Source organism: Triticum dicoccoides, chromosome 7B, assembly GCF_002162155.2.
Source record: "Triticum dicoccoides isolate Atlit2015 ecotype Zavitan chromosome 7B, WEW_v2.0, whole genome shotgun sequence".
NCBI lineage: Eukaryota > Viridiplantae > Streptophyta > Magnoliopsida > Poales > Poaceae > Triticum > Triticum dicoccoides.
This window is the reverse complement of record NC_041393.1, coordinates 746,784,645-746,807,326: the sequence shown is the minus strand read 5'-3', so window position 1 is coordinate 746,807,326 and position 22,682 is coordinate 746,784,645. Positions and strand designations below refer to the sequence as shown.

At 46.6% G+C, this 22,682-nt stretch overlaps 1 protein-coding gene across 1 annotated transcript in view; it reads left to right on the top strand.

The window, feature by feature from the left end:
* The first annotated feature begins 19,250 nt into the window (after window positions 1-19,250).
* LOC119337083 (protein LAZ1-like) overlaps window positions 19,251-22,682 on the top strand; it is a 4,489-nt gene continuing 1,057 nt past the window's right edge. Inside the window, exons 1-8 of the mRNA XM_037609195.1 lie at window positions 19,251-19,447; window positions 19,795-20,219; window positions 20,365-20,421; window positions 20,526-20,634; window positions 20,710-20,894; window positions 20,989-21,077; window positions 21,933-22,194; window positions 22,397-22,648. Of these exons, the coding sequence (XP_037465092.1) occupies window positions 20,052-20,219; window positions 20,365-20,421; window positions 20,526-20,634; window positions 20,710-20,894; window positions 20,989-21,077; window positions 21,933-22,194; window positions 22,397-22,648 (1,122 nt within the window). The 5' untranslated portion in view covers window positions 19,251-19,447; window positions 19,795-20,051. The remainder of the gene's footprint in view (window positions 19,448-19,794; window positions 20,220-20,364; window positions 20,422-20,525; window positions 20,635-20,709; window positions 20,895-20,988; window positions 21,078-21,932; window positions 22,195-22,396; window positions 22,649-22,682) is intronic.

Sequence of the window (22,682 nt, the reverse complement as noted above, 5' to 3'; positions counted from 1 at the left end):
GCCGCCCCCCTTGGGAGATCCCATCTCCAGGGCCGGCGCCCCCCCTGGGGTCCCTATATAAAGAGGGGGGTGGGAGGGCAGCTGCACCCTGACATCTGGCGCCTCCCTACCCCCCTTGCTACACCTCCTCCTCCCGTAGTCGCTTGGCGAAGCCCTGCCGGAACCCTGCTGCATCCACCACCACGCCGTCGTGCTGCTGGATCTTCATCAACCTCTCCTTCCCCCTTGCTGGATCAAGAAGGAGGAGACGTCACATTGACCGTACGTGTGTTGAACGCGGAGGTGTTGTCCATTCGACGCTAGGATCTCCGGTGATTTGGATCACGACGAGTACGACTCCCTCAACCCCGTTCTCTTGAACGCTTCCGCTCACGATCTACAAGGGTATGTAGATGCACTCCTCTCTCTCGTTTCTAGATGAACTCATAGATTGATCTTGGTGAACGTAGGAATTTTTTTATTTTATGCAACGTTCCCCAACAGTGGCATCATGAGCTAGGTCTATGCGTAGTTCTCTATTGCACGAGTAGAACACAAATCTGTTGTGGGCGTAGATGTTGTCAACTTTCTTGCCACTACTAGTCTTATTTTGCTTCAGCGGTATTGTGGGATGAAGCGGCCCGGACCGACCTTACACGTACGCTTACGTGAGACAGGTTCCACCGACTGACATGCACTAGTTGCATAAGGTGGCTAGCGGGTGTCTGTCTCTGCCACTTTAGTTGGAGCGGATTCGATGAAAAGGGTCCTTATGAAGGGTAAATAGAAGTTGACAAATCACGTTGTGGTTATTCATAGGTAAGAAAACGTTCTTGCTAGAACCCTATTGCAGCCACGTAAAAGATGCAACAACAATTAGAGGACGTCTAACTTGTTTTTGCAGCAATTGCTTTGTGATGTGATATGGCCAAAAGTTGTGATGAATGATGAATGATATATTGTGATGTCTGAGATCATGTTCTTGTAATAGGAATCACGACTTGCATGTCGATGAGTATGACAACCGGCAGGAGCCATAGGAGTTGTCTTAATTATTGTATGACCTGCGTGTCAATGATTTAACGCCATGTGATTACTTTACTTTATTGCTAAACCGTTAGCCATTGTAGTAGAAGTAATAGTTGGCAAGCAACTTCATGGAGACACGATGATGGAGATCATGATGATGGAGATCATGATGATGGAGATCATGGTGTCATGCTGGTGACGAAGATGATCATGGAGCCCCGAAGATGGAGATCAAAGGAGCTATATGATATTGGCCATATCATGTCACTACTATATAATTGCATGTGATGTTTATTATGTTTATGCATCTTGTTTACTTAGAACGACGGTAGTAAATAAGATGATCCCTTATAATAATTTCAAGAAAGTGTTCCCCCTTACTGTGCGCCGTTGCTAAAGTTCGTCGTTTCGAAGCACCACGTGATGATCGGGTGTGATAGATTCTTACGTTCACATACAACGGGTGTAAGACAGTTTTACACATGCAAAAACACTTAGGTTAACTTGACGAGCCTAGCATGTATAGACATGGCCTCGGAACACAGAGACCGAAAGGTAGAACATGAGTCATATGGAAGATACAATCAACATGGAGATGTTCACCGATGATGACTGGTCCGTCTCACGTGATGATCGGACACGGCCTAGTCGACTCGGATCATGTAACAGTTAGATGACTAGAGGGATGTCAAATCTGAGTGGGAGTTCATTAAATAATTTGATTAGGTGAACTTAATTATCATGAACTTAGTCTACAATCTTTGCAAAATATGTCTTGTAGATCAAATGGCCAACGCTCATGTCAACATGAACTTCAACGCGTTCCTAGAGAAAACCAAGCTGAAAGATGATCGCAGCAACTATACGGACTGGGTCCGGAACCTGAGGATCATCCTCATATCTGCCAAGAAAGCGTATGTCCTAGAAGGACCGCTAGGTGAAGCACCCATCCCAGAGAACCAAGACGTTATGAACGGTTGGCAGTCACGTGCTGATGATTACTCCCTCGTTCACTGCGGCATGCTTTACAGCTTAGAACCGGGGCTCCAAAAGCGTTTTGAGCAACATGGAGCATATGAGATGTTCGAGGAGCTGAAAATGGTTTTCCAAGCTCATGCCCGGGTCGAGAGATATGAAGTTTCCGACAAGTTCTATAGTTGTAAGATGGAGGAAAATAGTTCTGTCAGTGAGCACATACTCAAAATGTCTGGGTTGCACAACCGCCTTTCCCAGCTGGACATTAACCTCCCGGACGAGGCGGTCATTGACAGAATCCTTCAGTCGCTCCCACCGAGCTACAAGAGCTTTGTGATGAACTACAATATGCAGGGGATGGAGAAAACCATCCCTGAAGTATTTTCAATGCTGAAGTCGGCAGAGGTAGAAATCAAGAAAGAACATCAAGTGTTGATGGTCAATAAAACCACCAAGTTCAAGAAAGGCAAGGGTAAGAAGAACTTCAAGAAGGACGGCAAAGATGTTGCTGCGCCCGGTAAGCCAGTTGCCGGGAAGAAGTCAAAGAATGGACCCAAGCCTGAGACTGAGAGCTTTTATTGCAAAGGGAAGGGTCACTGGAAGCGGAACTGCCCCAAATACTTAACGGACAAGAAGGCCGGCAACACTAATGGTATATTTGATATACATGTAATTGATGTGTACCTTACCAGTAATCGTAGTAACTCCTGGGTATTTCATACCGGTGCCGTTACTCATATTTGTAACTCACAGCAGGAGCTGCGGAATAAGCGGAGACTGGCGAAGGACGAGGTGACGATGCGCGTCGGGAATGGTTCCAAGGTCGATGTGATCGCCGTCGGCACGCTACCTCTACATTTACCTACGGGATTAGTTTTAAACCTCAATAATTGTTATTTAGTGCCAAGTCTGAGCATGAACATTGTATCTGGATCTCGTTTAATGCGAGATGGCTACTCATTTAAATCTGAGAATAATGGTTGTTCTATTTATATGAGAGATATGTTTTATGGTCATGCCCCGATGGTCAATGGTTTATTCTTAATGAATCTCGAACGTAATGTTACACATATTCATAGTGTGAATACCAAAAGATGTAAAGTTGATAACGATAGTCCCACATACTTGTGGCACTGCGCCTTGGTCACATTGGTGTCAAGCGCATGAAGAAGCTCCATGCTGATGGACTTTTAGAGTCTCTCGATTATGAATCATTTGACACATGCGAACCATGCCTCATGGGCAAAATGACCAAGACTCCGTTCTCTGGAACAATGGAGCGAGCAACCAACTTATTGGAAATCATACATACTGATGTGTGTGGTCCAATGAGCGTTGAGGCTCGCGGAGGATATCGTTATGTTCTCACTCTCACTGATGACTTAAGTAGATATGGGTATGTCTACTTGATGAAACACAAGTCTGAGACCTTTGAAAAGTTCAAGGAATTTCATAATGAAGTAGAGAATCAAGGTGACCGAAAAATAAAGTTCTTACGATCAGATTGTGGAGGAGAATATTTAAGTCACGAATTTGGTACGCACTTAAGGAAATGTGGAATCGTTTCACAACTCACGCCGCCTGGAACACCTCAGCGTAATGGTGTGTCACGTCGTAATTGCACTCTATTGGATATGGTGCGATCTATGATGTCTCTTACCGATTTACCGCTATCATTTTGGGGATACGCTCTAGAGACAGCTACATTCACTTTAAATAGGGCTCCGTCTAAATCCGTTGAGACGACACCGTATGAATTATGGTTTGGGAAGAAACCTAAGCTGTCGTTTCTAAAAGTTTGGGGATGCGATGCTTATGTCAAGAAATTACAACCTGAAAAGCTCGAACCCAAGTCGAAAAAATGCGTATTCATATGATACCCTAAGGAAACCATTGTGTATACCTTCTACCTTAGATCCGAAGGCAAGATCTTTGTTGCCAAGAACGGATCCTTTCTGGAAAAAGAGTTTCTCTCGAAAGGAGTAAGTGGGAGGAAAGTAGAACTCGATGAAGAACTACCTCTTGAACCGGAAAGTAGTGCAGCTCAGGAAAATGTTCCTGTGGTGCCTACACCGACTAGAGAGGAAATTCATGATGATGATCAAGGTACTTCGGATCAAGTTGCTACTGAACTTCGTAGGTCCACAAGGACACGTTCCACACCAGAGTGGTATGGCAACCCTGTCCTAGAAATCATGTTGTTAGACAACGGTGAACCTTCGAACTATGAAGAAGTGATGGCGGGCCCAGATTCCAACAAATGGCTTGAAGCCATGCAATCCGAGATAGAATCCATGTATGAAAACAAAGTATGGACTTTGACAGACTTGCCCGATGATCGGCCAGCGATAGAAAACAAATGTATCTTTAAGAAGAAGACGGACGCGGATGGTAATGTTACCATCTATAAAGCTCAACTTGTCGCTAAGGGTTATCGGCAAGTTCAAGGGGTTGACTACGATGAGACTTTCTCTCCTGTAGCGAAGCTGAAGTCTGTTCGAATCATGTTAGCAATTGCCGCATACTATGATTATGAGATATGGCAGATGGACATCAAAACGGCATTCCTTAACGGCTATCTTAAGGAAGAACGGTATATGATGCAGCCGGAGGGTTTTGTCGATCCTAAGAATGCTAACAAGGTATGCAAGCTCCAGCGATCCATTTATGGGCTGGTGCAAGCATCTCGGAGTTGGAACATTCGCTTTGATGAGATGATCAAAGCGTTTGGGTTTATGCAGACTTATGGAGAAGCCTGCGTTTACAAGAAAGTGAGTGGGAGCTCTGTAGCATTTCTCATATTATATGTAGATGACATACTTTTGATGGTAAATGATATAGAACTTTTGTACAGCATTAAGGCCTACTTGAATAAGTGTTTTTCAATGAAGGACCTTGGAGAAGCTGCTTACATATTAGGCATCAAGATCTATAGGGATAGATCGAGACGCCTCATAGGTCTTTCACAAAGCACATACCTTGATAAGATTTTGAAGAAGTTCAAAATGGATCAGTCCAAGAAAGGGTTCTTGCCTGTATTGCAAGGTGTGAGATTGAGCTCGGCTCAATGCCCGACCACGGCAAAAGATAAAGAATAGATGAGTGTCATCCCCTATGCCTCAGCCATAGGATCTATTATGTATGGCATGCTGTGTACCAGACCTGATGTAAACCTTGCCGTAAGTTTGGTAGGAAGGTACCAAAGTAATCCCGGCAAGGAACACTGGACAACGGTCAAGAATATCCTGAAGTACCTAAAAAGGACAAAGGACATGTTTCTTGTTTATGGAGGTGACGAAGAGCTCGTCGTAAAGGGTTACGTTGACGCTAGCTTCAACACAGATCTGGATGACTCTAAGTCACAAACCAGATACGTGTATATGTTGAATCATGGAGCAGTAAGCTGGTGCAGTTGCAAGCAGAGCGTCATGGCGGGATCTACATGTGAAGCGGAGTACATGGCAGCCTCGGCGGCAGCGCATGAAGCAATATGGAAGAAGGAGTTCATCACCGACCTAGGAGTCATACCCAATGCGTCGGGGCCAATCACTCTCTTCTGTGAAAACACTGGAGCTATTGCCCTTGCCAAGGAGCCCAGGTTTCACAAGAAGACCAGGCACATCAAGCGTCGTTTCAACTCCATCCGTGAAAATGTTCAAGATGGAGACATAGATATTTGCAAAGTACATACGGATTTGAATGTCACAGATCCGTTGACTAAACCTCTTCCGCAAGCAAAACATGATCAACACCAGAACTCTATGGGTGTTCGATTCATCACAATGTAACTAGATTATTGACTCTAGTGCAAGTGGGAGACTGTTGGAAATATGCCCTAGAGGCAATAATAAAAGGATTATTATATTTCCTTGTTCATGATAATTGTCTTTTATTCATGCTATAATTGTATTATCCGGAAATCGTAATACATGTGTGAATACTTAGACCACAACATGTCCCTAGTGAGCCTCTAGTTGACTAGCTCGTTGATCAACAGATAGTCATGGTTTCCTGACTATGGACATTAGATGTCATTGATAACGGGATCACATCATTAGGAGAATGATGTGATGGACAAGACCCAATCCTAAGCATAGCACAAGATCGTGTAGTTCATTTGCTAGAGCTTTTCCAATGTCAAGTATCTTTTCCTTAGACCATGAGATCGTGTAACTCCCGGATACCGTAGGAGTGCTTTGGGTGTACCAAACGTCACAACGTAACTGGGTGACTATAAAGGTGCACTACAGGTATCTCCGAAAGTGTCTGTTGGGTTGACACGGATCGAGACTGGGTGTCACTCCGTATGACGGAGAGGTATCTCTGGGCCCACTCGGTAATGCATCATCATAATGAGCTCAAAGTGACCAAGTGTCTGGTCACGGGATCATGCATTACGGTACGAGTAAAGTGACTTGTCGGTAACGAGATTGAACGAGGTATTGGGATACCGACGATCGAATCTCGGGCAAGTAACGTACCGATTGACAAAGGGAATTGTATACGGGGTTTCTTAAATCCTCGACATCGTGGTTCATCCGATGAGATCATCGAGGAGCATGTGGGAGCCAACATGGGTATCCAGATCTCGTTGTTGGTTATTGACCGGAGAGCCGTCTCGGTCATGTCTGCATGTCTCCCGAACCCGTAGGGTCTACACACTTAAGGTTCGGTGACGCTAGGGTTGTATGAATATGTGTATGCAGCAAACCGAAAGTTGTTCGGAGTCCCGGATGAGATCCCGGACGTCACGAGGAGTTTCGGAATGGTCCGAAGGTAAAGAATTATATATGGGAAGTCGAGTTTCGGCCATCGAGAAAGTTTCGGGGGTCACCGGTATTGTACCGGGACCACCGGAAGGGTCCCGGGGGTCCACCGGGTGGGGCCACCCATATCGGAGGGCCCCATGGGCTGAAGTAGGAGGGGAACCAGCCCCTGGTGGGCTGGTGCACCCCCCTGGGCCCCCCTCTGCGCCTAGGGTTGGGAACCCTAGGGGAGGGGGCGCCTCCACTTGCCTTGGGGGGCACTCCACCCCCCTGGCCGCCGCCCCCCTTGGGAGATCCCATCTACAGGGCCGGCGCCCCCCTGGGGTCCCTATATAAAGAGGGGGGTGGGAGGGCAGCCGCACCCTGACATCTGGCGCCTCCCTACCCCCCTTGCTACACCTCCTCCTCCCGTAGTCGCTTGGCGAAGCCCTGCCGGAACCCTGCTGCATCCACCACCACGCCGTCGTGCTGCTGGATCTTCATCAACCTCTCCTTCCCCCTTGCTGGATCAAGAAGGAGGAGACGTCACGCTGACCGTACGTGTGTTGAACGCGGAGGTGCCGTCCGTTCGGCGCTAGGATCTCCGGTGATTTGGATCACGACGAGTACGACTCCCTCAACCCCGTTCTCTTGAACGCTTCCGCTCGCGATCTACAAGGGTATGTAGATGCACTCCTCTCTCTCGTTGCTAGATGAACTCATAGATTGATCTTGATGAACGTAGAATTTTTTTTATTTTATGCAACGTTCCCAAACAAGATTAGTATCAAGATCGAGGTGTCACCCTACTCCTTCGGTGCCGGGTAGTGTGTGTGTGTATGTTTGAAAGAGAAGATAGTCGATAGATTAGTATCAAGATCGAGGTGTCACCCTACTCCTTCGGTGTTGGGAAGTGTGGGTGTGTGTGGGGGGGGGGGGTAGTGACACTCACATATCTCTACTCTTATAAAAAACAGAGTTGGTGATGATGGTGTTCCTGCCATCCTGCAATATAGGCCATCCGATTTATATCCGACGGACATGAAGGAAAATATGGCAATTTTTCAAAAAGATACCCACACCCCTCTCCGCATTTGCAAATAAGGCATTCCCTCATTCATCCTTTTCTCCCACAAGATAAACTTCTCATACAAATGCATCTTGATGTTTCGTGCAACGCATGGGCATCTTGCTAGTAGGGAGAAGGAGTTTGTGTGACACATATCTAGCTATATTAAGGGATAGGTAGATAGCATATGTGTCAGAGACATTATTATACTTTGAGACATTAGTGGCTGCGGGTGGGCGGAACTAAAGGGGTGGGTGTGTTAGACATAGAGAGCGTGTGTGTTTCTGTGTGAGAGACTTGTAGGACGGGGTAGAAAGACGAATTTAACCCTGGCGGAGGGAGAGAAATACACGAAGTGCGCGTGTGTGATTCCGATGCCCACAGGGAAATGAGATATGTATGCGTGTGAGAGAGATTGCACAATTCATTCACGTATCACTATCTAGCGATCGTGGATGTGCATCGCTTGAACATAAGTCAATATCTACTTCGTATCGTGGCCAAAGGTACAATATCGATTCAACGCTGAAAAGATTGGACACTCATATATCACATTTTTTTCTATTTAAATAAACATTTTCAGTTGTGCATGCCAAAGTTACAGTGATGTGTAGCTATCATGCACATGCACCATTGTTACTCTTGCATTCAAATTCATTAGTCTTGGATTATTTAAGTTTCTATTTTGAAGTAATATATGTAATATTCATATATGAATTCAACGGGTACGCAATTTATGAAATGGAGGCTATGTAATCATATGAGGTAACACTTTTAAGTAGCTAACTACAATATCCATTTATTTTTGTGCGCCTCTACACTAACATGTCAATGCATTATGTTTAAAGTAAATAACCAATGGCACTAAATTATCTATTTACACGAGAAATACATAGACTGAGCGTTTGATCCCTTTTTTGAGAACGCGCCACTACACCCGTACGATTGGACGCGCCCGTGTGAACGTCCAGGTTATCGGCGCATCATCCCGAGTTATTGTATTTTTTCTGGGGTGGACTTCACACCAGTTATTAACTGCTGACGCGTGCCCCGTGTACACAGTCTAGCATGACCTTCCCGCTAGCACGGTCCAAAATTAGTTGAAACTGGATACGAACGATCCCGCGGGTGGCAAAATCTCCCGCCTCCTTCTAAAATTTCCACCACCTTAGTCTTTAGCATGCGAAATCCCCCTTTTGTCCTTGGTGCACGAAGACCAACAGTTACAATACCGCCCTCATCTACATGATAGGTCGGGGCTGTTTGGTAACTTCCGGTTCCCCCGACTACACGGCACACCCATTTCCTCTCCCCCTCCCACAAAAACGACTAACTCCACAACACCAGAGCATCTTACATCACACCGTCCGTACTTCATCGCCCTTTCTCCCCTCCCCTCTCGAAACCCTAGACTGCTCATCCACCGGCGTACCATAGCACATTCACTGCCAGCTACGTCCACCTCGCCGGATCTGCTTCTGCGGCCGCATTTACCCCTCCCACCTCCCCTAGAAACAAGTAGACTGCTCATCCACCACTGTACCACAACCCATTCAGTGTCGGCCTTGTCCACGGCTTCGGATCTGCTTCGCCGGTACTCTCGTCAACCGTCGCGCATCTGCAGCGGTTCATTCGTACTCCCCACCGGAGACGCTTCGTCCACACCCCCCGGAGCCGCCCCACCGACGCCCCCGTCGACGGCCTCTGATCCTCTTCGCCGACACCTTCCTCAACCCTACCGAAGCCGCTTTGCCGACACCTTCCTCAACCCTACCGGAGCCGCTTCGCCGACACCATCATCAACCCTACCGGAGTAGCTTCGCCTATACCATTCTCAACCCTACTAGGGCTGCTTTGCCAACTCACAAGTCCACGGCCTCAGATCCGCTTCCTCGCACCCTCATCGAACCTATCGGAGCAGCTTCCGACGCCCCGTCCATGGCCGCAGATCCGCATCGTCGACACCACCCTTAACCCAACCACCGCAGCAGCTTCTGACGCCCCGTCCACGGCCGCAGATCCGCATCATCGACACCATCCTTAACCCAACCACCAGAGCAGCTTCTGACGCCCCGTCCACGGCCGCAGATCCGCGTCGTCGACACCATCCTTAACGCAACCACCGGAGGAGCTTCACCTACGCCCTCATCCACGGCCACAGATCCGCTTCGCCCACACCGTAGTCCACCCTACTGGAGCCGCTCCACAAACACCCTACTCGACGGTTCTAGATCTCCTTACCGGACCCCGACAGCCAGCGCAGCGTCATCACCCTTGATGTTTCTAACCTGATTCCCACCGTCTGGAGAGATTCCAAGCACCCGCCACGACCTAGGTACTTGTCACCTTTAAACCCGTCCAACATCACCTGCCTGATGCACTTCAAATATACTAACCGGTCGCTGTTACCTGTTATGCAGCTGGCAAAATCTACAAGGACGATGTTTCTTCTGGATCTAACAGCTTGGCCAACCAAGATCCTGGACTGAGGCATTGCTATGATCTTGAAAGCGCGTCTCTCTCTCTTGTATTGTTCTGTGCCAACCAGCGTGCTTTGCTAGGATTTTTGACCAGTAATCCCTTTATGCAGACAATGATTTCTACTACTGGCTGCTAAATTAGATATGTAGATGTCATACATGATACTACCTCGTACCTCTGTTCCTAAATATAAGTCTTTTAGAGATTCCACTATAGGCTACATACGGAGCAAAATGAGTGAATCTACACTCGAAAATGCATCTATATACATCTATATGTGGTCCATACTGGAATCTCTACAAAGACATATATTTAGGAACAGGGGCAGTACATTACACAAAATCATAGGTGGCATGTAGGAATTCCAGTGCACTACATTAGGCTCCCTTAGAGTGCCTGCTAGTCCAGCATACAGAGTCATGGCTAGTTTATGGTACGCACACAATCATTAATTGGTGGTTTAAATATGCGCAAGGGATATGCAATGTAGTATCATGTAGAGATGTCTGAAATTAGCCGTGTCAACTTGCAGATAGGGTTACACAATGAAAAAGTACAAGATGTATGTGGCAATTTCATGGAACATCGCAAAAAAAGGAGAGGCAGCAGTGAGCCTATACAGTGTGCTATGGTACGTCACTCCTCCATTGCAATCATCGTGACATGTTATTTGTATGCCAGTTCTATTAGCCAAGTTTCTTAGGGACAGTTATTATGAGTTATCCTAAGAAAATAAGCACCTGTGAATATAAGCTCCATGTAATACGCCAACCAGTTCTTTTCATTGCGTTTTCACCTTATCTTTGGTATGATCAGTGGAAAGTCTAGATTGCATTATATATTTTTCATTTTGCTGCCCATATGGAAATTAATTTGACTTGCAAACATCACAAATTGAACCCAGTGCAATAAGTAATATGATGGGAAGATAGACCATCACTATTTGCTCAAAATGCAAATACAAAGATACCATCTACTTGGCACAATCTACTTTGGTCAATGTTTTCCATAGAGATCTCATTGCCTAATTTAAACGAAGAACGCATGACCCACATTTAAATGAAGAACAATTATTTATTGAAATTCGATGGTCCAAGTGGCTGGTTATTATCATATAGCAGCACCACCTGAAAGCATCATATAGCAGCAGCAGCAGCAGCTCATAGCAACTCATCATACAACAGCAGCAGTCTGCAATTCATCATATACCAACAGCAGCTCATAGCAATTCATCATATAACAACAGCAGGAGTAGCTCATAGTAATTCATCATATAGCAGCAGCAGGAGTAGCTCGTAGCAATTCATCATATAGCAGCAGCAGGAGCAGCTTGTAGCAACTCATCATATAGCAGCAGCAGCAGCTCGTAGCAATTCATCCTATAGCAGCAGCAGCAGCTCATAGCAACTCATCATACAGCAGCAGCAGCTCATAGCAATTCATCATATAGCAGCAACATGAGCAGCTCATAGCAATGCATCATATAGCAGCAGTAGAAGCGGCTCATAGCAATTCATCGTATAGTGGATCAGAATGAAAATTTGGCAAAAAATCAGAGGAGATCCTCACCTTGTTGGATGAGCTCATCCTTCAACAGCACCTCAAGGCCATGGCCTGGGAGGAGGGCAGGGGGAACAAGGTGCCTTCTGTCGTAGTGTGGCATCGGTCGTAGTTGTGCAGCGTCCGTCGGAGTAGTGCGTTGGACGAACCACAGTGGAGCAACTGTTGGAGACCATGAGAATGAGGGGCGGCGCCAGAGGGAGGAGCAGCCAGGGAGATTTGCCCCTATCCGTCAGCCATGTAGCCTAGCTGGACATAGCATCGTCGAGGACCAGGCCAGATGGGACCAGTGGCGACGGCTCGCTGGAGGAACCCTAGTGCTACAGGCAGGGGATCGAGGTATAGGGAAAGGGGAGAGGAGATGCAAGCGGGCAGGGCAATGAATGCTTGCGTGTTCGTTTTTACTTGAGGGTCAGGTGTGGCACGGGTGTCAGCAGTTGCATTTTGAGTGTAATATAGGCAGACAACAGAGTCATTTCACTATTCCCCTTTCCTTCAATTTTTAGTGAGGTTCTACCCGAAACACCCCCTCCAAATCAAAATTAGTTAAGCCCAAGCCCATAACTCAAAAATGACTTCTTTACATCTTTTATGGCTTATTTTGACAATATGCCCTGAAAAGGCGGAATCGAACTGGCCCTTAACCTGCAATTCAATTGTGCGTGCAATGATGAATCACTCCTGCCTGCTATCTGTACATTTAGGCATCATCATACATGGCATAACCTAATACATGTGCATTCCATTGTAGAATCTGGAATATGCAATGTTTATGTTAGTTCATACGTTGCACATGATGTTTAAATGCCCCTTAAATCTGGTCAGTCAAGTGATGGTCTTTAAGCCTCCTTCTTTGCTTCTTTTCTTGATATGTAAGATTTGCTCACACATCTATTCAATTGCTTGTTTGCATCAGCCAGCCATACTAGGACTGTTTGCTTTGATTACTTGCTGTTCTTGACCTAACACTCTAACAGAGCTTGCCAATGATTTAAACACTAAGGTCTGCTGTAGTGGGGCCTTGTCTAACTCATAGGTGACATAAAGGTTTGGCTGTACACTACAGTAGGCTCTCCAAGAGTACCTGGAGATCCAGTTCGAAGGTATGCCTAGTTTTTACATAGTGCAGACATAGTAAATGCTCATTTCATTGTGTGCAAGTGCAAGAGATGAGGCATGTTTCATTATGTGGTGTTGTTTTGTTATAATCTCATCCTTTTGTGTTCACAGACTGGAAAGTATACATATTTATCTTCCAAGAAGACGAGTAACTAGTTTGTGTCACCTTGCAGAGGGGGTGCAATGAAGATAAGACTGTGGATTTCGAAGTACGAGATGTTAGGAAGGAGCCTTACAAGAGAAGTAGGAGCTGCGCTGAGCCTCTTCAACCTGCTAAGGTAAGTCACTGTATGCAACTCAACAGTTCAATTCCTTGTTTGTTTCAGGCATAGTTAATTTTCTCTTTTCAATTGCTTTATTTGTCCTCACTTAATGAGATGCCCAAATAATTATGCCTGATGTTCGGTACTTGTATCACTATTAGTTGACATAATTAAAGGCGTTACCATTTAATTACTCTGTCGAAGTGTGCCTGAAGCTTTGAAGTCTATTAACCAACTATTATTGCATGAGGCTCACAATCTAGTTTATACTACGCTAATGATTGCATAGTTTTGCCTGCTGTAGTATGTTTGTATGAAACCCTCTGTTGTTCATTATGCTCCCTAAGACTTTAATTGAGGTACGGAATGGCCAACTGCTTGCTTACTTATACGCAACGTGCTGTCTAAATTTATAACTTGTCTATGTTTTCGATTGGGCCCCAACATCACGCTCCTCTGGTGAGCTAAGAGGGATGTCTGTATGCAGGCTGCACAGACTATCTTTTTTATAATTTTTAAAATATCACCTGCTTATGCTTCATGACGTGTAACATTTTTTTTTGTGAAAGTGACGTGTAACATTATTGTTAGTCCTGTTTTGCCATGTAGTACGAATAGTGTCTTGTTCGCTTCACTGTTGTAACTATATTTTTGCCCTAGTCATGTGTACTTACAGAAACATTTCAGGATGAAGTGACATCAACACAAAACTCTGCAAGCAGTGCGGCATGGCCGTTACCGAATGATTATGGATTGGAATTGGAATGTGCTTATGTTCTCGAGCATCAACTAGAGGTGGCAAGACAACGTGTACATGATTGTCAACGTATAATCAACAAGTTGAGACTGGACAGGCAGGTATTAGATGCAGGAGTCAAAAAAATGAAACAAGACACCGAGATAACCATGAAGGAATTAGAGATTTTGCAGACTGAAATTTGTGCTATTTGAATTCGGCCAATCCTATTTTCTGAAGAGATTATAGTTCAAATGGAGTTAAGTTGATGCGCGTCCATGATGTATGAGCTGTATTTGCCCAGTGTATGTAATTTGCTGTTTGTGTATGCTTTATTATCACCTGTGCCGAACCATAATGCCCAGTGGGTATAATCGGCTATAATTTCTTTATTGTATAATGTAGGATTATTCTACCTTTCTATGCCTTGATCTCTTTGTTGTATAGTGTATGCTTTTTAGAGGTGATAGTATTGAGTAGGATAATTCTTTGAATATGCTATATCGTTCAAACGGGGGCCAACTCGCCCGACCATGGCCCTTCACGGGCCATCGGATCCATGGGCCTTCTACGTCTCGCAGGATTCATGGGCCTTCTACATCTCGCAGGATACATGGGCCTTCTACGTCTCGCAGGATCCATGGGCCTTCTACGTCACGTAGGATCCATGGGCCGCCGACTTATTTATGGGTCTTGTACGGGCCTTTAATGGGCCGTAGATGGGCCTATAATGGAAATCGTACGTTTTATGGGCTGACCATAATGGGCCGTTAATAGGCCGTATTTGGTGATGCTATGAAAATGGCCCAACAGACTAACGGATCACAAACGGGCCGACTGTAACGACGGGCTGAATTTGGCCCACAAGCAGAAAATGACAGTAATGGGTCGTAAGTAACCGAATGCTGCAAATGAGCCCAAGAATAAATGGTCCCTCAGAAGGCCGAAAGTTAACTTGGGCTGGAAACGACCCAACGGAATAACCACCCGTTAATGGGTATAAAGTGTTACACTGTTCATTACGGGCCAGTTTCACCGCGGGCCGTTAATGGGTGTAAAGTAATACATTGTTCATTACGGGCCAGTTTCAGCACGGGCCGCTAATGGGCCAAGAGTTACAAAGGGCCTCATATGGGCCATACATGGGCCAGAAGTGAAAACGGACTGGAATCATATTGGATGGCCCAGATGACGCTACTGGGCCTAATTCGCATAAGGCGTAACGGGCCTTGGGTTGCGGGCTGTAAATGGGCTATATGCTAACAGGCTTTCTGGGTCGGCCCGCCAGCTTTTGACCAAGTCAAACGGGCCGGCCTTTTCACAGGAATGGGCCACTATTGGGCCGTGCCACGTGTCGACGTATCATAGGCGCCTTCTGTCAGTGAGTGGATGACATCTGTCCCAATGATGAGCCGACACGTGTTTCCTCCAGCCAATGATGATTTTACACGTGGAAAATCCCCATTGGTCGGGGCTGTTAATGGGTTATCGGATCCAAAACCCGACTCAATAGCTTAAGGACGTTCCGTTACGGTGGATGCCACGTGTCAGTCAGCCTTGAAGAAAGCACTTCTGTGACACGCGATTTATCGTCATGGAAGTGGACACTTCCGTGATGATAATTTTGGTAATGTCATGGAACACTTCTACGACAGCACAGGTATGACTATCTTGATTCTGTCATAAAATCTTCATGGATGTACATGCATGACAAAAAATGTGACCTACTGTGACAAACACGTATCATCACGGAAGTGTATTTTTTTAGTGCTTCCCTTTCTCCCTTGAGGAGGGAAAGGAAGGAGGGACTTGCCCTCCCCCCTTTCCTTTCCCTAGAGCTGGTCGGCCTGGTGGAGGGGCGCACCAGCCCCTTGTGGGCTGGTGTGTCCCTCCCTTGGCCCATTAAGCCCATATCTTTGCCGGGGTTTCTCGGAACCCCTTCCGATGACCCTATATGTACCCGGTACCCTCCAGAACACTTCCGGTGCCCGAATACCATTGTCCTATATATCAATCTTTACCTCTCGACCATTTCGTGACTCCTTGTCATGTCCGTGATCTCATCCGGGACTCCGAATAAAATTCGGTCACCAAATCACATAAGTCATATAATACTATATCGTCATCGACGTTAAGCGTGCGGACCCTACGGACATGACCGAGACACCTCTACGGTCAATAACCAATAGCGAAACCTGGATGCCCATATTGACTCCTACATATTCTACAAAGATCTTTATCGGTCGAACCGTTATGACAACATACGTAATTCCCTTTTTCCATCGATATGTTACTTGCCTGAGATTCGATCGTCGGTATCTTCATACCTAGTTTAATCTCGTTACTGGCAAGTCTCTTTACTCGTTCCATAATACATTATCTCGTGACTAACTCCTTAGTCGTTTTCTTGCAAGCTTATGATGTGTATTACCGAGAGGGCCCAGAGACACCTCTCCGATACTCGGAGTGACAAATCCTAATCTCGATCTATGCCAACTCAACAAATACCTTTGGAGATAGCTGTAGAGTATCTTTATAATCGCCTAGTTACGTTGTGACGTTTGATAGCACATAAGGCATTCCTCCGGTACCCGGGAGTTGCATAATCTCATAGTTGAAGGAATATGTATTTGACATGAAGAAAGCAATAGCAATAGAACTGAATGATTTATGCTAAGCTAACGAATGGGTCTTGTCCATCACATCATTCTCCTAATGATGTGATCCCATTATCAAATGACAACTCGTGTCCATGGTTAGGAAATTTTAACCATCTTTGATCAACGAGCTAGTCTAGTGGAGGCTCACTAGGGACACGGTGTTTGTTTATGTATTCACACATGTATCAAGGTTTCCGATCAATACAATTCTATCATGAATAATAAACTTTTATCATGAATAAGGAAATATAAAATAACAACTTTATTATTGCCTCTAGGACATATTTCTTTCAGAGGCACCATGGTCCAGTTCTATTGTAAAAAAAGGAGTATCCACACTTTGTCCCATTGGTGAATCACACACTGTATCAAAAAAGTGCAGAATGTAAGTACTAAATGTTCAGACATACATAACTGAATTTTTAACACTGAACAAAATACAATTAACTGCAGAAATTCAATTAGCTTTTAGCACTGATCTAGTAGCAGTACTGAACTACTTCTTCAACCCTAAGCATTGGCCAATATCAAAACCATAGGCCTAATGGCATTGGGACACCTTCTTCTTCAAAAGCATAATTGAAAGTTCAGAATTCTAGCACTAGAATAAACTGAAGTACAAAGTTCATAATTCTAGTACTATAATGTCTATCAGCAAAGCTAGGACAAAACCATAGGCCTAATTTTACAGGCATTGGGACACCTTCTTCTTCAAAAGCATAACTGAAAGTTCATAATTCTAGCACTTGCATAAATGAACTACAAAGTTCAGAATTCCAGAACTAGAATGTCTGCAGCGAAAGCTAGGATTAAACCGGAAGCCAAATTTCACAGGCATTGGCAAAGAATTTGCAGCATGGGTGCATTCACACAAGAACCCTAGTTTCTTCGCTGAAACCCCTACTTTACGGCCCAAAACCCTAGACTAAATTCATTGCTCAAAAGTCTAGCTTTACTGCTAGGGGGCACCATATCCACAGCCTAGCACTACACAATCATGAATCTACCTCCAAACACACGGATCAGCCGACAGGAAGCCGGCTGCATAACAAAAGAGGAACGGGGCAAAGTAGTAACAAACAGAGGAGCGACTCATCATGGTCTGGAGGGAAGACAGTTGGCGGGCGGACTAGGCGAGCGGATGAACTCTGTCGACGCCGCCATGTTTGCTGACGTCAGCAGGAGCCGGCCGCCCTGATGGGAAGAAGGGTGACGGAGGGGGCGAACGGATGTGCTGCAGCCGATCGCCTCCGGCAGAATTGATTCAGGTGCTCGTCACGCTGTAGGCGTCCCGCGGGTTGAAATCGATAGACGGGAGGGGGGGCTGAGTGCAAAAAGTGCGGCGCTGACCGGCTCGGCCCCGCTGGCTCCGCTTGGCTGCCCATGATAGGCACATGACCAAATGTGCACGTCGCGGCAAGTTTATGGATTTCAACCCACGGGAGGCCTCAAGGGCGTGTTTGGTTTCTTGTGTGGCACCTGCCTCGCACCCGCCATGCAAAATCTAGTGCGTTTGGTGGCCTGTGCGGCCTCCTCAGCCTGGCCCAACCGATGCAAAAAGAGGCCCCTCAGCCAGGCTGAGGGGCACGCAGGAATCGACCGTATCTCCAAGCCAGGCTCGCACCTGCAGCCGCAACTCTCGTCCCATTTCTCCCTTTCCTCCTCCTCTCTCACACATCAAATTGGATTGAGTAACCCATTGCCGCCGCCGCGTGAGCTCCCTCGTCCACAGAGTCCGGACTCTCTAGCAGGCACTCCTCCACGTCCATGCCGAGGGACACGCCGCCCGACGCCGGCCGAGCTCTGTCGCTGGTGCTCCTCCATGCGCACGCCGTCCGCCACCGGTCCGGGCTCCCTAGCCAGCGCTCCTCCACGCCCACGCCGGGGGACACGCCGCCCACCGCCGGGCGAGCTTAGTTGCCGGTGCTCCTCTATGCCCACGCCGGGGACACGTCGTCCGCCACCAGTCCGGGCTCCCTAGCCAGCGCTCCTCCACGCCCACGCCGGGGGACACGCCGTCCACCACAGATCCAGAGGAAGAAGGGGAGAGGGGAGCACCGACGCAACCGGCGCCGCGTTTCTCCCCCTCTCTCCCCCTGAGTTTAGTTCAGATTTCAGTTCAGCCTTCTTTTACATGCTCCATGGAATGATCCAGATCCAATTGACATTGTTGAAATTGGGAGAGAAAGGTTCACAAAACTAAGCTCAAATGCAGCCTGCCAAACAACACCTATTGTATATAGCTTCTCTCATGCAACAATACCATACAGTGCACCAAACACGCATCTCAACCAATCTCTGCATCAGCTCAGCCAGGCCACGCCCACCCAGGATCCCTCATGCGATGTAGGCTAAAGCCACCCGGACAACCAAGTGAATGGCGCTGGTCAGGGCCGATGCCGATGCCGACCGTTGTAGGGGGGCGTGACGTGACGGGCCCAGAGGCGTGGATAACGTGGAAAGGAAAGCCACCCCACTCTTGATTGGAGAACGGTGGAAGGAACGGGGAAAACCATGTGATGTGATGCGATGTGATTGATGCTTGTCAGGTCAGGTCGCCGCGCCCGCGCCTACCTCTCTGCTCCTGTCCCTAACCTGCGCGTCTCTGTCTCTGTCTGTCTCTCTCATGAGAGAAAATACGGGAGGGAGGATTGGAGCACCTAACCTTCGCCTCTCCTCGCCTCTTGTCTCATCTATCCTAACCAGCCTGGCCTAACCCTCCCCCGATCTCCCCCCATCCTCATCCTCCTCCCCGTCGCCGTCGCCGCGGCTGCTCGTCGTCGACCCCTCCGGCGAGCCGCAGATCCCCCTCCCCAATCCTTCCGTCAGAGGTACGCGCCCCTTCCCCCTTCCCCCTTCCGCCTCACCCACCCAATCCCCCGCTCCGCTCCGTCCATGGAGCCCGATTCGGCCCTCGCCGCCGCCGTTCGCCCCAGATTCGCGGGGGCATTGCCCGATCCACCACCCGCGTTTCTCCCGACCCGACGCGACCACCCAGGGCTCCGCTTCGTGTTTCAGATCATTATTATTATTACCACGAGCTCATAGCATCTTCATTCGTTTATTTTCCCCAAGTTGAATCGCGCCATTGCTGGCCCTTCCCTTCCGATCTGACGTTGCACTTGCCGCCCCGTGTAGACGCCATTTAAAATTGTGCTTGCTTCCTGCCTGCCTGCAGGGGCTGAAACCCGCCGAATTTTATTAGGCGGAGGAGGAGGAAGGGACAGAAACAGGGCACACGCCACTCTGCAATTTTTGGTCTCACAAAAGGGACTTCGGCATCACTCTGCATCACTGGGAATTTTCCATTTGGAAGGCCCAGTTACTGAATCATGGTGCTCTGTGAACCGCAACCCGGAACAGTGAATCCCGGTCGCGAATGTGTGGGCGAAAGCGCAGGAGAGGGCGCATCAGCTTGAGTGCAGACAGGGGGTGATGGCAACGGCAATGGCAATGGAATTGGCCGACAAATTGCTCCTGCTGCTCCGGAGCTACTCACTGCCTGTTTGGGCCACCATCATCTCGGGGCTCTTCGTCGTCGTCTCGGTCTCGCTGTCCATCTACTTGCTCCTCAACCACCTCTCGGCCTACAAGAACCCAGAGGTCTGTTCTGTTGGTTGCTATCATCCGTCGGTGTTGTTGAATTTCTTATTTTCTATACAGCGGCGTAATTTGTTGCTGGAGCTGTGTTCAGCTCGGTGTCTTTGTTGTTTTGGACTCACCGTTGCTGTGTTTCTGCCTTTCCCAGGAGCAGAAGTTCCTCGTCGGTGTCGTTCTTATGGTGCCGATATACGCAATCGAGTCGGTAAGGTGCTATGGCATGTCTTGTTCAAGTGCGCGGTCACAATGTTGTTGGCCGGGAGAGGTCGATCCAGCCGTTAACTCTTGTTTCTTATACTACTGTTGCAGTATATATCATTGGTGAATCCAACAATTGGTGTAGATATTGAGATTCTGCGAGACGGATACGAGGCATTTGCCATGTACTGTTTCGGGCGGTATCTAGTTGCGTGCTTAGGTACCCCTCTGCCTATCATTCCAACTTTATCATCCATGTCTTTGCCCTTGCTTATATAATCTTCTTTCATTCCAGGTGGAGAAGATAGGACGATTGAGTTTCTGAAGAAGGAGGGCAGTTCAGGTTCTGATGCACCACTTTTAGGCAATGCATCCGAAGAACGGCACGTGAACCACCCTTTTCCTATGAATTACATGTTGAACCCATGGCCCATTGGCGAATGGTTCTACTTGGTAGTTAAGTTTGGGCTTGTCCAATATGTATGTCACTCTTTAGCTCCCATTCCATTTGATTTTGCAGCATCCGACTTCTGACGGAAAATCAAACTGACCTGTTCCCCTTTTCCTTTGGTAGATGATAATAAAGACAATATGTGCTCTTCTTGCGGTGATTCTTGAATCCTTTGGGGTGTACTGTGAAGGAGAGTTTAAATGGAACTGTGGGTAGGATACATACTCATGAGGCAACCTCTTTTTTTTTTTTCACTCAACAATCCTTGCATGAACTCGTCTCATTCAGCTATACTGCTATTGTACTACTACCTCTGCTCTATTCAAATGATTTTTTAGATTGCGACGCTCAGTTAATGACTTAATGTACACACAAGTGTTTGGATATGCCACGTGTAAAACAACTTGATTTTCATTAGAACGAACTTTACTCTCATTGTATTATAAATAATAAAAGTGACTCAAAGCCGTTTACTGGAGAAATTTTCAGTGTCCAAAATGACAGGTAAAAGAAAACAGAGGTAGTACCATTTTGTTGACAAGTCTTTATTCTAGTAACATTAATTGTCTGTATTGATATTCATGATTAGATTGTATGGTATATCAAACTCGTTATCCTAGATTTAGTTGTTCTGCAGCTGTCATTCAGTTACAACTTGGAACATTCATGTTACCATATATATTTGTCAAATTTAATACAAATTGCTATGAATGGCTTGAACTTTTGGCATCAACTTTTCCTCGTTAGCACTTATAAATGAATCCAACAAGCTGCATGGGAAATTTGGAATACATTTATGCTATCTTTGATTTACCAACATACTGTAACTAACAGGAAGTTTTACCTGTTCTTTCCTCACCTCTGCTTTCATATGTACTGCTAGCATCATGGAACCTGCTCATGCATCTAATGATGTTTAGTTAAAAAAACATTTTCTCGCTACTGATGAACTAGTTCTGTGGGCATGTGGTAGGATCGGTGAACCTGTTCGTGCATCTGATGATCCAGTAGTTTTAAACTTTAAATGCATTCTCTTCCTACTTACGAATTGCTATCTTATTTACCAGGTACTCTTACACTGCCATGGCTCTCAATTTCAGTCAGTCATGGGCCTTATACTGTCTCGTTCAATTTTACGCCGTCATAAAGGACGAGCTAGCCCATATAAAGCCCCTAGCGAAGTTTCTGACATTCAAGTCTATTGTGTTCTTAACATGGTGGCAAGGTGTGGCAATAGCGTTGCTCTCCAGCTGGGGCTTGTTGAGAGGCCCTATAGCTCAAGAGTTGCAGTTCAAGTCCAGCATTCAGGACTTCATCATCTGCATAGAGGTGGTGACTTGTTCCTGATTATACCATTTCAATTCCTTACATGATGCTGACAAATCCTTGTTTAGCATGCTTGCATTCTCAATTTTGCAGTAATCCTAACGAAGTAATATATTTTTTTAGATCAATAGGCCTCAGCCATGTCCCATTTTCCATTGAAAATGAAACAAAGTAACCAAAGTTATTTTTCTATCATTGAATACAGATGGGTTTTGCTGCTGTTATTCACCTGTACGTCTTCCCTGCCAAGCCATACGAGCTAATGGGCGATCGTTACGTTGGAGATGTTTCAGTTCTGGGAGACTACGCTTCAGTTGACTGCCCTCTAGATCCAGACGAAGTTAAAGATAGCGAGCGCCCAACCAAGATTAGGCTTCCCCAGCCAGATGATCACGTCAGATGCTCCACCGCCATAAAAGAAAGCGTCCGCGATGTTGTACTCGGAGGAGGCGAATATGTAAGCAAAAGATGTTATTTGTTCTCTGTTACCC